Below are 12,583 nucleotides of genomic sequence, written 5' to 3' on the forward strand. Positions count from 1 at the left end.
TGGAAAGTGCAAAGAAAGAAAGGCATCTCACAGACAACAAAACTGAAGGGCTTTACTCCAGTTTGTGAAGACTGGCATACGAAGAAAACTTTTCTTCAGGTTAGTCATGACTAAATATAAATTTGTTACTGTAACGTGTATTTTCCTTCAGATGACTTGGAAGTTATTATACAAAACTAAAAGCTTTCTTGATGTTGGAACACTTTGTCAGCTCCGTAATGTCATTGACTACTATAGAAACATTTCTGCAACTGCTCCTGATGATTTTAATGCATGTGATGCCTTTTTTGTCACTATAGTTTAGTGCCACATTGTTGCAGCTTCTATGGAGCATCTGGGAATGAAAAAGCAAAGTGACTAAGCTGTGCATGATTTGTTAAAGTGTGATTTGTGGCTTGAAGATGAAGAAATAAGAAGGCATGCTCTAGAGAAAGTGACTAAGGGATATCATTGTCATACATCGACCCATAACAATCTGACTTTAGACATCAAATTGGATCAAGAGAAACGATATGCAGTTTAAATTTTGTCCCAGAGATTATTGTACCTTGAATTTTCCAATGCTATGAAAGAAAGCGATGGTGACCATATCCTGCGTTGTTGGAGGTACCTGATGCTCATATTTAAGGCCAAACCACAGCATTGAGGCTTGAAATATTCTCGCACAACACCACTTCTTTCTTTCTCAAAGGCAAGCTTCACAACTTATATGGTCTCGTTGCATTAATACTCATTGCATTCCTGGCCGTAACATCCCATGTGATCTTTACATGGAACATTAAAATAGAGTTTTTAAAGATGCTGTCTCGTTACTTGGAAGTAACAAAACTCCAAATACTTTTGTCGGAGTAGGAAATTGTGTAGGTGTCTTGGATGCTATGTTGGAAGAATTTGATAAAGATTTACTAATATGTGAGGCTTCTGGCAAGCATTCAACTCCTAATTCTGATAAAGATAAGAATTTGATTATGCAGCAGTTATTGAACACTCAAGTGTTTTCATATGTAGAAGGAAGGAAACATTCATGTTTTGAAGAGGTAGCCTTAAATATTGTATCATCTAAAAAGCATTGTAATAAATTGAAAGAATGGATGATTCAATAATTAAATTTGATCAGAAACAGGCTAATTTACTAATTATAAAATGTACATGTATAATTATTTAATATTGAATAATGCTGCCATAAATGAATAAGTTTCAGAGAGTGTTTTTGAGCAGTGTTTACATGCACATGACTTGACACTTATGTCACAGCATTTGCAACCTTTATTTACTGGTACCCCGGGTAGAATTCTCAAAGTATTTGAATAAGTGATATCGTCTGCATGAGTGTTTGTTGTGTCCATAGCTTTTCATGTAATCATTAAAATTTTCAAGCAGCTTTTTTGAATGTACAATGACTGCATTTGAATCATTCCCCTCTCTACCACTCCATGCAATTTGCTGCAAATAGGTTTGACAATCAGCAGGAACACCATAATGATTTACTAGCCTGACATCCTGGCAATTAATCCCTATCCCAAATGCGTCAGTACATATTACTATTCTTAAGCAGAATTTTTTACAAAGTTGTTTATTATTTTCTTGACAACCGACCTGGTTCCCTTAAAGAACATGTGTACTAGATGACATTTCACTATATTAGCTGATGCTCCAGGTGGGTACGTAAAATTGATAACTAGTCCTGCTTTAAAAAACGTATATAGTTTTGGTCAGTCTGTGTTTATTTTACAAAGAATCATCACTCTAGGGCAACGTATTGTTTGTGCTTTTAATTCCTCAAGAATGGTATTAAATAAATTTCATACACCAAATGTGTTTGTACCATGCAATTCCACAGCACTCAATCTTAGGTTTGCTTTATCAGGGGAATGCACTATAGCAATAGGTGACCTCATTGCCAGCATTTTCTTCACTTGTAGCCTTAATGATCTGGTTGCTGTTGCCATTAAAACCATAATTCCAATCTTTGATTCCACGATGCTTCTTACTTCCTTTAACCGTGAGTATGACTGTCTAAATGATTGGCCCCCAAATGATAAGATAATTGTATATGTGCATGATAAATTATGTATTAGTGCACTTGTTACTTTAAATCCTCATCAATGACTAAACCTACAAGATATTACTTGTAGATCCTACTGGAAACAAACTTCTCACCAGTTGTTTTGGGCTGATAAATACAATACTATAAACTGCATCAGCAACATTCTTCTTCACCTCCTGTGTACTGTCTGAATCAATATAGCCCGCTGATACATTGCGACGAATCAGGTCTTCCACTTTGTCATAAATCAGTGCCGTCAAAGGACTAACAACTACAATTTTGGCCATGTTCTCAACAGTTCTCTCTTCATATTTATCAAAAGCACTAGGTAGACAGGTAAAGCAAGCAGTCTTACCATACCCTGTGGGTCAGACAGCAAAAACATCTCTTCCCTGTAGAAATTCAATTATGATGTATTGCTGTTCAGATTTATGGCTTGTATAGCCAAGAATACCTGCTGCCTCAGTTACAGAAGACTGAATGCTGTCCAGAGCTGCCATACTCACGTGTTTTTCAATGACAAGACTATCAGGAACGCCCCATGATGTGTAACAGCGTAGGTGCGTTTTATTGATGATTATGCAGAACAAGATTGAAGTGGACATTGCACAAGACCCTCCCACGTAGTAGAGGGTCTGGACCAGCCAGCCTAGCCAGTAAGCCCAGACAAATTAAGTCAACAACAAATATTTAATTTGTGAAAATATTATTGTCCAATAACATGTCAATGAGATGGACAATGATAATAATGATATAGAAAGAGTAGCCCAACTTGAGATGGAGCAGAATAAAGAAACAGCAATGAACAAAACAACATTTGTGTGTTACGCGCATGTGTGATAATAATAATGAATATTAAGAATGACAATAACAGTAATGATAATAATAATAATAATAATAATAATAGTAATAATATATTCTTATTCATGACTCAAACCGTAATGGCCAAAATAATAGTAATGGTGATAAGCAATAATAATAATAAATGATAAACATACCACAAGCATACCCTACATTACTCCCTTTCCAGAGCACAAGTGAACAACTGATCAAATATTGAGTCAATCAGGTACATGAATGCGTAGACCAGAACAAGTGATTCTAGCACCATCAGTGTCTACATGAGTAGTGTTGGTCTTACAAAGGGCAGTAGTCAAAGGAGTAGAGGAGGAAGGAGAAGTAGAATGAGAAAGAGGGGTATTAGTTAAGAGAGAATCATGGTTAGGGAGAGTAGTACTCGTTTTGTGTATATGTGGTGGCTTGAGACAATTAATAGATAAAGTGTGTCGAGTACCATTAATATCAAGGACAAAATATTTCTCAGTACTATCTAGTACTTTATACGGTCCATCATAAGGACGTTCAACAGGTCTCTTTACTGCATCATGATAAATAAATACATGTCAAGAGGAAGAGGGTGAATCAGGAATATAAGTATATCGAGTTGATGAAGAACGTACTGGAGTGACTGAAAAAAAACGCAAGTAACACTTGAGTCAAGCAACATAGTCTGAGGACTCTGAGAGTCAAAGTGCATTAGTAGTAGAGAAAATTCAAAAGGCAGATGAATAGTTGTAGCATAAACTAGATGAGCTGGATAGTAATGTCAGTCCTCCTTAACAGCAGTATGAATACCCAATAATACTAGAGGGAGGAACTCAGTCCATGACTCTGGACGTGGTTAAGCTTTCAATGCATCATTTAGTAGACAATGGAATCTCCCTATCCAACAATTAGCTTGATGGTGGTATGCTGTGGTACAACATCTAACAGTATGTAACAAACAAGTGAGTTGAGCAAAGAGAGAGAATTCAAATTGACTGCCTCAATCAGTAGTAACTGTAGAAGGGACACCAAAATGTGAAATCAAACCAGCTACTAAAGCACCAGCAATTGTTAGAGCAGATATGTCAAGAATAGCAAAGGCTTCAGGCAATTTAGTTGACCTGTCTATGCAAGTAAATATGTAAAACTATGACATAAGGGGAGTGGTTGAACAATATCAATGTGAATATTGTCAAACCATATAGTAGAAGAGGCGAAAGTATTTACAGGTGAGACAATGTGCATATGTATCTTTGACAGGGGAGACTTGAGCTACTATATGACTTGATATCAGTAGCCATGCAAGGCCAAATGAATCAAGATGAAATGAGCTTGACAGTAGAACAAATGCTAGGATGTGAGAGTAAATGAAATGAGTCAAATACGGTATGATGAAATGAAGTCAGTAATACAGGGCGGGGTGTTCTCTTAGAAGTGTCGCAATAGAGAGAGAGATTAGAATGAGGAATAGGAAATTGTTCCAAATGAAGAGAGTGTAAGAGTTTTCTCCGAAAAAAACTGACAATCTCCTTGAATTAGAGCCATGTACACAAAATTAATTACTAAGGGTGTATCTGCTGATGACAGCTCATTACGTTTAGTGGCAAATAATGCATCAGCCACCAACTTTAAAGGACCATAAACATGTCTGATGTCACTAGTGAACTGTAATATGAAGTCCAAATGTCCAGACTGACGTGGTGAACATTTATTAGACTTATTAAACATAGAGTATGTGAGTGGTTTGTGATCGGTATGCACAGAAAATGTACGACCATCAATGAAGTACCTGAAGTGATGAATGTATATATACAGCCAATAACTCTGTACCATAAGTTATGTATCTAGATTCAGTGGGAGTTAACATGTGAGAAATGAAGGCTATAGGCTTCAATAGATTATCAATAAATTGTAGTAGAACAGCTCCCACAGCTAGATCTGCAGCTTTGGACATGACAGCAGTTGAAGCATAAGGTTTAGGATAAGACAATAAGTGGCATCAGCTAGTGCACTTTTGGCTTTTAGAAATACATTCACTAAATCATCAGTCCTGGAAATAGAAGAATGAGCAGGAGTTGAAGAGAGTCAAGAGTACGAAGGTTGGAGAGTGTGAGAACAGTGAGGGATGAAACGATGGTAAAAATTAACAAGACTTAAGAACTGTGTGAGTTTATGCTGAGACTGAGGTAAATGTAAATCAGTGAAAAGATATCTAATGGTTGGATACTATTCTCATTGACTACATGACCAAGAAAGAGTAATGAGGATTGACCAAACTCACATTTGTCAGCATTAACCATGCTCTGAAACGATCGAGTTTTTGTGTAAGATGGTTATTGTGTTCGACCTCATCACAACTGCCTACCAACATGTCATCAATGTATACATAGGCAAACTCAAGACACTTAAGATGCTGAAATGTTTGAGCATTTCTTACACCAAAGGGCATATGAGTAAACCAAATTATCCAAAAGGTGTGGTCACTGCTGTTTCATAGACACCATAGATATTAGAGTATACAGGGATTGGAAATGGAGCGTAGCAACAGGAAAATGCTAGTTGATAGTACCATATTAATTCTAATTTTAAGAAATTATAGCCATTTTGACTAAAACAAAATTAAAAATAAAATATTAATTAACAAATCCTTCGGAGATCTGGCTAGTCTGTTAGCAGAGGCCGACTCTGTCACTGCTGTGGCTACAGTGCTGTTTTCCAACTGCACAATACATCTAAAGGTATCTCGAGCATACTGTATAATAGGTTGCATGGGCTATATATAAAGGGCTGTAGCCTGTTTGGGAATGGCTTGCGAGACTATGCCTACTGAGCGCTCTACCGTGAAAGGTATAATGATTAATTTTTGAAATCATGTATAATTATTATAATTAACAAGTTGCAATTATTATAGAAATAATTATGTATTAATAGTTTGTCTGCAATTCTTTGCTTGCCTATAATTTGGACCTTAAACTTTTAGACTTGTGAATGTTTTCTTTATTTGATATTTTGTGTTCCATCTTTTTAGCTGTAAAAGCAAAGCTTCTCACTGTTATGTAAAGTTGTAATATTTTGTGTTGATGCTGTTAGCGGATGAGGAGTCAGGTAGAGGTGTGACTAGGATGTTCCAGCTATCTATTATCGATACTTTCTCCTGTAATGTTTGAATGATTGTTCTTGGATGGCCAAGAGTGGAGTTGAGTGACTTCTCAAGTAGACACTTCAATTTTGGTTCTACGGCTTGAAGAAAAGTATAAAAATCATTGGTACATTTTGTTAAACCTCCCCTGTCAGTAATATTTAACCAGTTCTGTGCATTGCAATCATCTTCAGTTTCTTCACTATGGTCAGTATCTGTGCCTTCTTCAATAAAATAATCAATAATTCCTTCCTTTCCTTTTACTTCCTTTCTTACTTTTTTAAAAATGTACCCTGCTATGTACCATAGTGCATTTTGTTCTTTATATGTCAGATGAGATACTTCTGATGTGTCGTGCTGAAGCTCGTTTGCAGGATACTTGCTACTCCAGTAGCGAATGAAAAGGGTGTAGGTAATGTAGAAAGAAAGTACTGGTGAACCAGCTATTCCTATCATACTGTAGAAACCTTTCCAAAAGGTAATATAATCATTTGATGAAGCGAACGCACTGAACCTCCTCCATATCTGTTCTCTGATTGGTGACGTTTCTGGTTGTATGGAGGTCCACAGATCAAACATCTGTATGAGAAATGATTCGTACGGCTTTAATGATTCTTTTTGAGGATCTAACAGATAAATTTTTATTTTTTTGTGCTGTTTCTTTTGCGAAATGGGCCTCTGCTGATGGAATATTAAATCCAAGGTCTTGGAGAGATTCCGATATGATACCTGAAACTTGATTGTCACAATTTGTCATAAGTTATTTTAACTCACTGAATAAATCAGGTTTGTTGATAGGTGTCTGATCATTACTTGTGCACGTTGTTTCTTCACCTACATGTATGGGAAATTGAGGAACATAATGTTTATTGGCATGATTTGTAATTACTTTGTGAGGTCTTTCTTCTTTTAGGTGATGGAGTAGTAGACACTGATGTTAATCTGTCTTCGTCTAGTATACTACCTCTAGTGTTCCCATTGGTAAGTTTTACTTTTATGGAGCTTACTACTCGCAGTGCTTGGTTGTTTTTTAAAAACTCGTCACAGGTAGGGTTCTCATTGACTCCTCCTCTCTGCGGCTGCTGTCCAAAATAATTTTCCAAAGGATCTTGTGACAGACGTTCACTAAAAAATGAATTAACACTGGGAATAGTGAACAGGAACTTTACCAAATCAATGAGTGAGTAAGCTATAAGTTAAAGTTGAATTATACATGTACAAGTAGTTTTTAAAGTTATTATTACCTGACATACGAACACCTAGAAGTGTTTCATCACTAAGTAGCAATTTTTTCCTTTCACTAGCCTTCAGGTCTATCCTTGTCTGTACTTGTTCTTCCAATGATTTTAACCAGAGCAGAAATACTGATTGCAGCCACTGTATAATATTGTTGATATGCATTGATAATGATAAGCTTTATTTATTCACATTTATTACCTCAAGTCTACTGTCATTTCCCATTCTGTATGGTGCTTGAAACATTTTTTTTCTTTATAGCACTTTGTATAGTTGGTGACATTAAACATGTCAAAGAATTTATCAAAGTATTTGACAAATTTTGCCGTTTCCTCTGCTTTTTCTTTGAAATGGAACCTAAGTGCTTTAGCCATCGTTTCACTTAGTACCTACAATCATAAATTATAGTCATCACTAAATATTTTATCATAATTACAAACCTGAGCGGCCAGGTCAACACGCATTTTAGAAAATGGTGTCAGATATATGTGTTTGTGTTTTATTTTTGAAATAATAGTGAGACCAGTTGTTTTCACACTTTTTTTATAGAGGCTTTCAATGTGTTTCCAACTGACTTGTTTCCCATTTATCTATAAAAATTATTTAAATTCTGAATTATTAATTTTAGTTATTTTTACCTCCATATGTCTTTTGGGGTTTTGTAGACCGTTCCTGGCAGTCTTAATGAGGTGTGGAGGGTCTGAAAAAAAGAAGACTTCTGTGTTTTCATTTAATGGGTTCCTAAACTTATATGCTAATGGTTTGGAACTTGAGCTTCCCACTATTGTGAAGAATTTTCTGTTGACAGAAGTTCCATCCATGGTAATAGATGTGACATTTAAGCCACAGTGCTCAAGACGGAAAAGAGCTTCAAGAAAATAGGAACTAGTTGTTTTCCAGTGAGGTTAAAAGCAGCAAAAGAAGCATAAGGAAAGATAAAACTTGTAAAAATAGATCTCACCATTAGTACCATCATTGTTGATGCTAGTTGTTTTTTGGCAGTTTTGTGTTTGATATTCTTTTTCAAGGGAAATTAAATGGTTAATTTTTTTCTCCTAGGTCACAAAAACCAACTAGCTCACCATTGTGCTTATTATACACTAAGCCCTCTTTAACATGCATCTCATCAGCAATGATACTGACATATTTCTGAAATGGCTCTAATGCTGAGATGTTATAATCATTCACTAGCTGTGTATCTAATTCTGTAGAGAATCCATTTGTGCTTTTATATGCATACGTATAATCCCTATGGGTACGCTGAGAGGGAAGATGTAAGATGCCAGTTTTTTGAAGCAAGTCATGCTTTAGAGGATTTGTGCCTCAAAAAGATACACCACTTTACAATTGCAGGATTCCAGCGAAATTGTGTACAGCACATTGTCGATGCTGCTTTATATTGATTCTCCCAGAATATTCTGCGAAGCTACCTTCTGGATGGTTATTCAGAATGTCTTGATGGTGTTCATGCATTATTGATAAGAGGCTGCTGTGAAGATTTTCATTCAAAGTGATTGAGCGGTGATCTTTTTCAATTTTTTCTTCTAATTCCTTAATATATTTTTCCTGTTCTTTTACTTTAGATTTGAGTTGGTGGATTTTTTTGAGCATCAATGGTTTAGTTATATGTCGATGATTTGTTTTGAAACCTATTTGTCTGTTTGGAGTGGTCGTTTTGATGCTATTGCAAGTAACTTTCTTCGGTATGAAACGCACTCTGAACAACGTGTCACTTTATCATGTAATACTGGACAGTTAACATGGCGTATTGTTAGGAAGGGAATATTTTGAAGAATTGCAACAACCTGACCTGAGTTAATGTAAGTCATTTATCAATACATTTTAATCTTACCTTGTCTATCAGTGAAGCTATTGGCTTTTCTGCCATTTGCTAATTGTAAAAGAGATGAATCAGAATTGCCGCGGCATACTTTCAGTGCTGCTAGATATGTGAGCAAGGTGATTAGGTGAGTTACATTAGTTATGAGTACATCAGGAATGTTTATAGTGAGGTGATTAAATGCTCTGATACTGTAGGTTAGGTTTGGATAGACTGTGACTGTGAATAATATCTGTGGATGTGAATTATACTGCCGTATATAACACAACATCATAGTGTCATGAGAATTTTGAACTATTGACCACCCATCTGGTAAGAGAGATTGCTGTGCAGCTATTTTTTGTTGGACTGTACATGATGTATGCTGTTTCACACTCGGTTTTGGACTGATAAGTTTTGGAGCAGGGCTCTTTTGAGGTTGATTCACCCTTATAATTTTTTTTTGTTTTTTTTCTGTTAGAGAAGCACTTCTTCCTGGACATGATATGTGGAATAGTGATGAACAAAATATTAATGATGCAGTACTGAGCCTGCTGCACTAAGCTTTATATTCAGTTATGAATATTGTTATTTGAAATCAATATAATTGTCTTCTCACCTTTATGTAATCAAATGTGTTGCAATAATAAGCTTATGAGACAAGGAAAGAAAGTAGTTCGCATGGAAAAGAAACTGGAATCATGTAAGCAGTAGCAGTACAGTGCGTACTTTTGTTGCTAGCTGTGGTTGCTAGTCACTAGTTCGTTGCTATCATGTTACTACGCGCAAATTAGTGGTATGCCGTATTATACTCTAATTACTAGGATAATGGTAGATATAGGGTCTATCATGGGGGGCAATAATGTAAGCAGTAGGTTTTGTTGCATAAAAATTTTATTTTGTATAGTTAACCCCTAAATAATATAGAAAGACAGGCTTCCTGTTTGCCCAAGCTGTCTGTTGTAGCAATGTATCTATTTGCAGTTTAAATTCAGTGTTTTATGAATTAGCAAGTCATTATTGATCACATTTACTATAATTTAATTCTATATTTTGTTTTGCATAATTTTTCAATAGAAATAGTGCCAGTGACCTCCTGTGTGTTCTAAGCAATACGATGGTGTGATAGTTAATGTGACAGACCCTTTGGTTTATATGTTAAGGGTACAAAACAAACCTCTAAAACTAATCAGTAAATCTATTGTAACAGCAAGATGCAATTATATTTCTAAACGAAACATAGTGGGCGACCTCCACATTATGAATCCCTATTGAGTGGTTGAATCAGTTATTGTCTTTTGTCTAACACTACTGAGATAAGGGTACAAAACAAAATGTCATTCTAAGCATTCTCATTCCAGAGCAAATATTCAGTGCAAATGATGATGCTAGCAACATAAAAATTAGTCTGGGGATAAATGCCAGTCTCTTCTGCTTCTTTTGATATAAATAATGACGTATAGTGACACTACTGCTGGAATGACAGGTCTCAGAAAGACAGTTCTTGCTCAAAGACAGCCTCCGTTGCTAGGCGTTGCTAGCTGCAAATGTCAACTAGCATCCGTATCCTAGCGATGTATACGGAGATGCCCCATTTCCAATCCCTCTGTACTCTATTATCTATGTAGACACCATCTGTAGCAATAGATATTTGAGGGTACGCACGAATTAGATCAAGCTTGGACAAAATATGACTACTCTGTAAGCGAAATCCTGAATGTGCGGGATGGGATAACGGTCAGGCACTGTGATCCTATTGACAGCCCAATAGTCTCCGCATGGTCGGCAATCACCACTAGTCTTCCTAGGGACCATATGAAAATCAAAGGACCAATAACTGGAGGAAGGACGTATGATTCCCATTTTCATCATGTGAACGAACGATTGTTAACCGTTCGGGATAACGTCGTCGAGTTCGAGCAGATAGTGGCGGTCCTGACGTCTGGATATAATAAACGACATGCTTGACGGGATTTGTTGATTTGTTGTAAATAGAACTAACTTAAATAGAATACAAAATTACGTTTTAGTTTAATAGTCCTTCTTACAGCTACTTCACTACAGAAATTTTGACACAATCACACATGTAAATAAACTTACTTAAGCCGTTTGATTCGATTTAAAACAATGTCATGTATAGTTGTATGTTTCACCTTTCAATCTTACCATTCTCCTTTAGACTATTTCCAGTCTCCTCTTTGTCTCTGTCTCCTTTCTCCTCCGTCCTCTCTTCTCTGTCTTCTTTCTTCTCTTTGACCCTCACTTCTTTTTTTGCAAAAAAAACAGTTATTTTTGCTTTTAATGTACAACACAAACATACATGTACAATCAAATTACCAAGTGTATCTACCAAAAACAAAAGGCAATATAGTTGTAACTATAGGGTTACACATTCCCCACTTACTATCAGATGGATGGACCTCAATGAAGACATCCTATATTGGGGCAGCCATTATTTTTGATTTTGAACTTACAGTTTTAGGTGTCTAATTTTAAATCCAAAAGGTCACAGTTGACACTTGATGTTCTTTGATTGGCTGTGAATGACGCAATGACTTCTATTTCGGTATTCTCCTCCCACACGATTTTATTATCAGTCCTCTCACCAGTGCAGATAAACACAAATCACCTGCATGATAACTCGGTGACTAACTTTCTCTCGACTTTTTTATTTGAGTTAGTAAGTTTCAAACGAAAATGAGTATTTGTTTATGTTGACGTCTCACACATACTTGTTCCACACCTTTGATTTCAAACAAGGGATCAATAGTTTGTATGTCTTAGCGTTACAAATGAGTTCCTCTCCTTTAGGGGATCAATAGTTGGAATATTTTGGCATTCAAACTCGTTCCACTCCTGTTTCAGGGGATCAATAGTTTGATTGTTTGGCATTCAAACTAGTTCCACTCCTATTTCAGGGGATCAATAGTCTGTTTGTTGTAGACAGACTAGTTCCTCTCCTGTTAAAAGGCGATCAATAGCATGTGATTACACAAACTCATTTCTGTTATTCATTTACTGATTACATGGACAAGTTCTTTTATTATGACCAAATTGACCACAATTACAACATTTTCTTTGTGTTGTAGGTTGTTCTAAAGATTACCTGGAGAATGTGGTACTTTGATCTCAATTGCGAGGTCTGGTGGATCATCAACACCTGGTGTTGATTGTCGAGATGATCTTGCTTGTTGAGGTGCATCAGGAAGTGGGCAGGTTACAATTTTACATTTGTATCAGCAAAACAATCTTATCTTTTTGTAAAAGTACCATTTTCTTTCACTTGACATAGCCTTTGGTGGCAATACATCAGGTAGATCATCTTCCATTATTTGAGCATCCTCTTTCAGCTAATTGAATTGTGTGACTGGGCCGTCTACAACTTGTCTGGCTGCAACTAAACCAGGTGAGGTCGCATTTACAACAGTGTTGAAATCCTATCATGCCTTTTCTTTTCTTGAATAATGTAGCAAAGTAACTTGACCAGTCAAATGTTTCTACAATTAGTTCACCATTG

The 12,583-nt window shown here is 36.2% G+C and overlaps 1 protein-coding gene and 1 long non-coding RNA gene across 4 annotated transcripts; one reads left to right on the forward strand and one right to left on the reverse strand.

Annotated features, from left to right (window-relative positions):
* Positions 1–5,911: 5,911 nt before the first annotated feature.
* Positions 5,912–6,839, reverse strand: LOC109587250 (uncharacterized). The gene is made up of 2 exons (XM_020003491.1): positions 6,786–6,839; positions 5,912–6,740 (listed from the first exon to the last, which is right to left on the reverse strand). The coding sequence occupies exons 1-2, from the start codon at positions 6,819–6,821 to the stop codon at positions 5,925–5,927; spliced, it is 852 nt and encodes a 283-aa protein (XP_019859050.1). The 5' UTR covers positions 6,822–6,839; the 3' UTR covers positions 5,912–5,924.
* Positions 6,840–6,919: 80 nt separating this feature from the next.
* LOC109587251 (uncharacterized) lies at positions 6,920–10,079 on the forward strand. 3 transcript variants are annotated; one of them, XR_002187495.1, is made up of 8 exons: positions 6,920–6,992; positions 7,059–7,191; positions 7,913–8,191; positions 8,307–8,768; positions 8,831–9,067; positions 9,112–9,214; positions 9,285–9,399; positions 9,548–10,079. It is a non-coding gene; the product is annotated as an uncharacterized LOC109587251 (long non-coding RNA). The 3 variants fall into 3 exon arrangements; XR_002187493.1 differs by having other exon boundaries at positions 8,307–9,067; XR_002187494.1 differs by lacking the exon at positions 7,913–8,191 and having other exon boundaries at positions 8,307–9,067.
* Positions 10,080–12,583: the final 2,504 nt, after the last annotated feature.

The sequence above is a fragment of the Amphimedon queenslandica genome, unplaced genomic scaffold, assembly GCF_000090795.2.
Source record: "Amphimedon queenslandica unplaced genomic scaffold, v1.1 AMPQUscaffold_12639, whole genome shotgun sequence".
NCBI classification, from domain to species: domain Eukaryota; kingdom Metazoa; phylum Porifera; class Demospongiae; order Haplosclerida; family Niphatidae; genus Amphimedon; species Amphimedon queenslandica.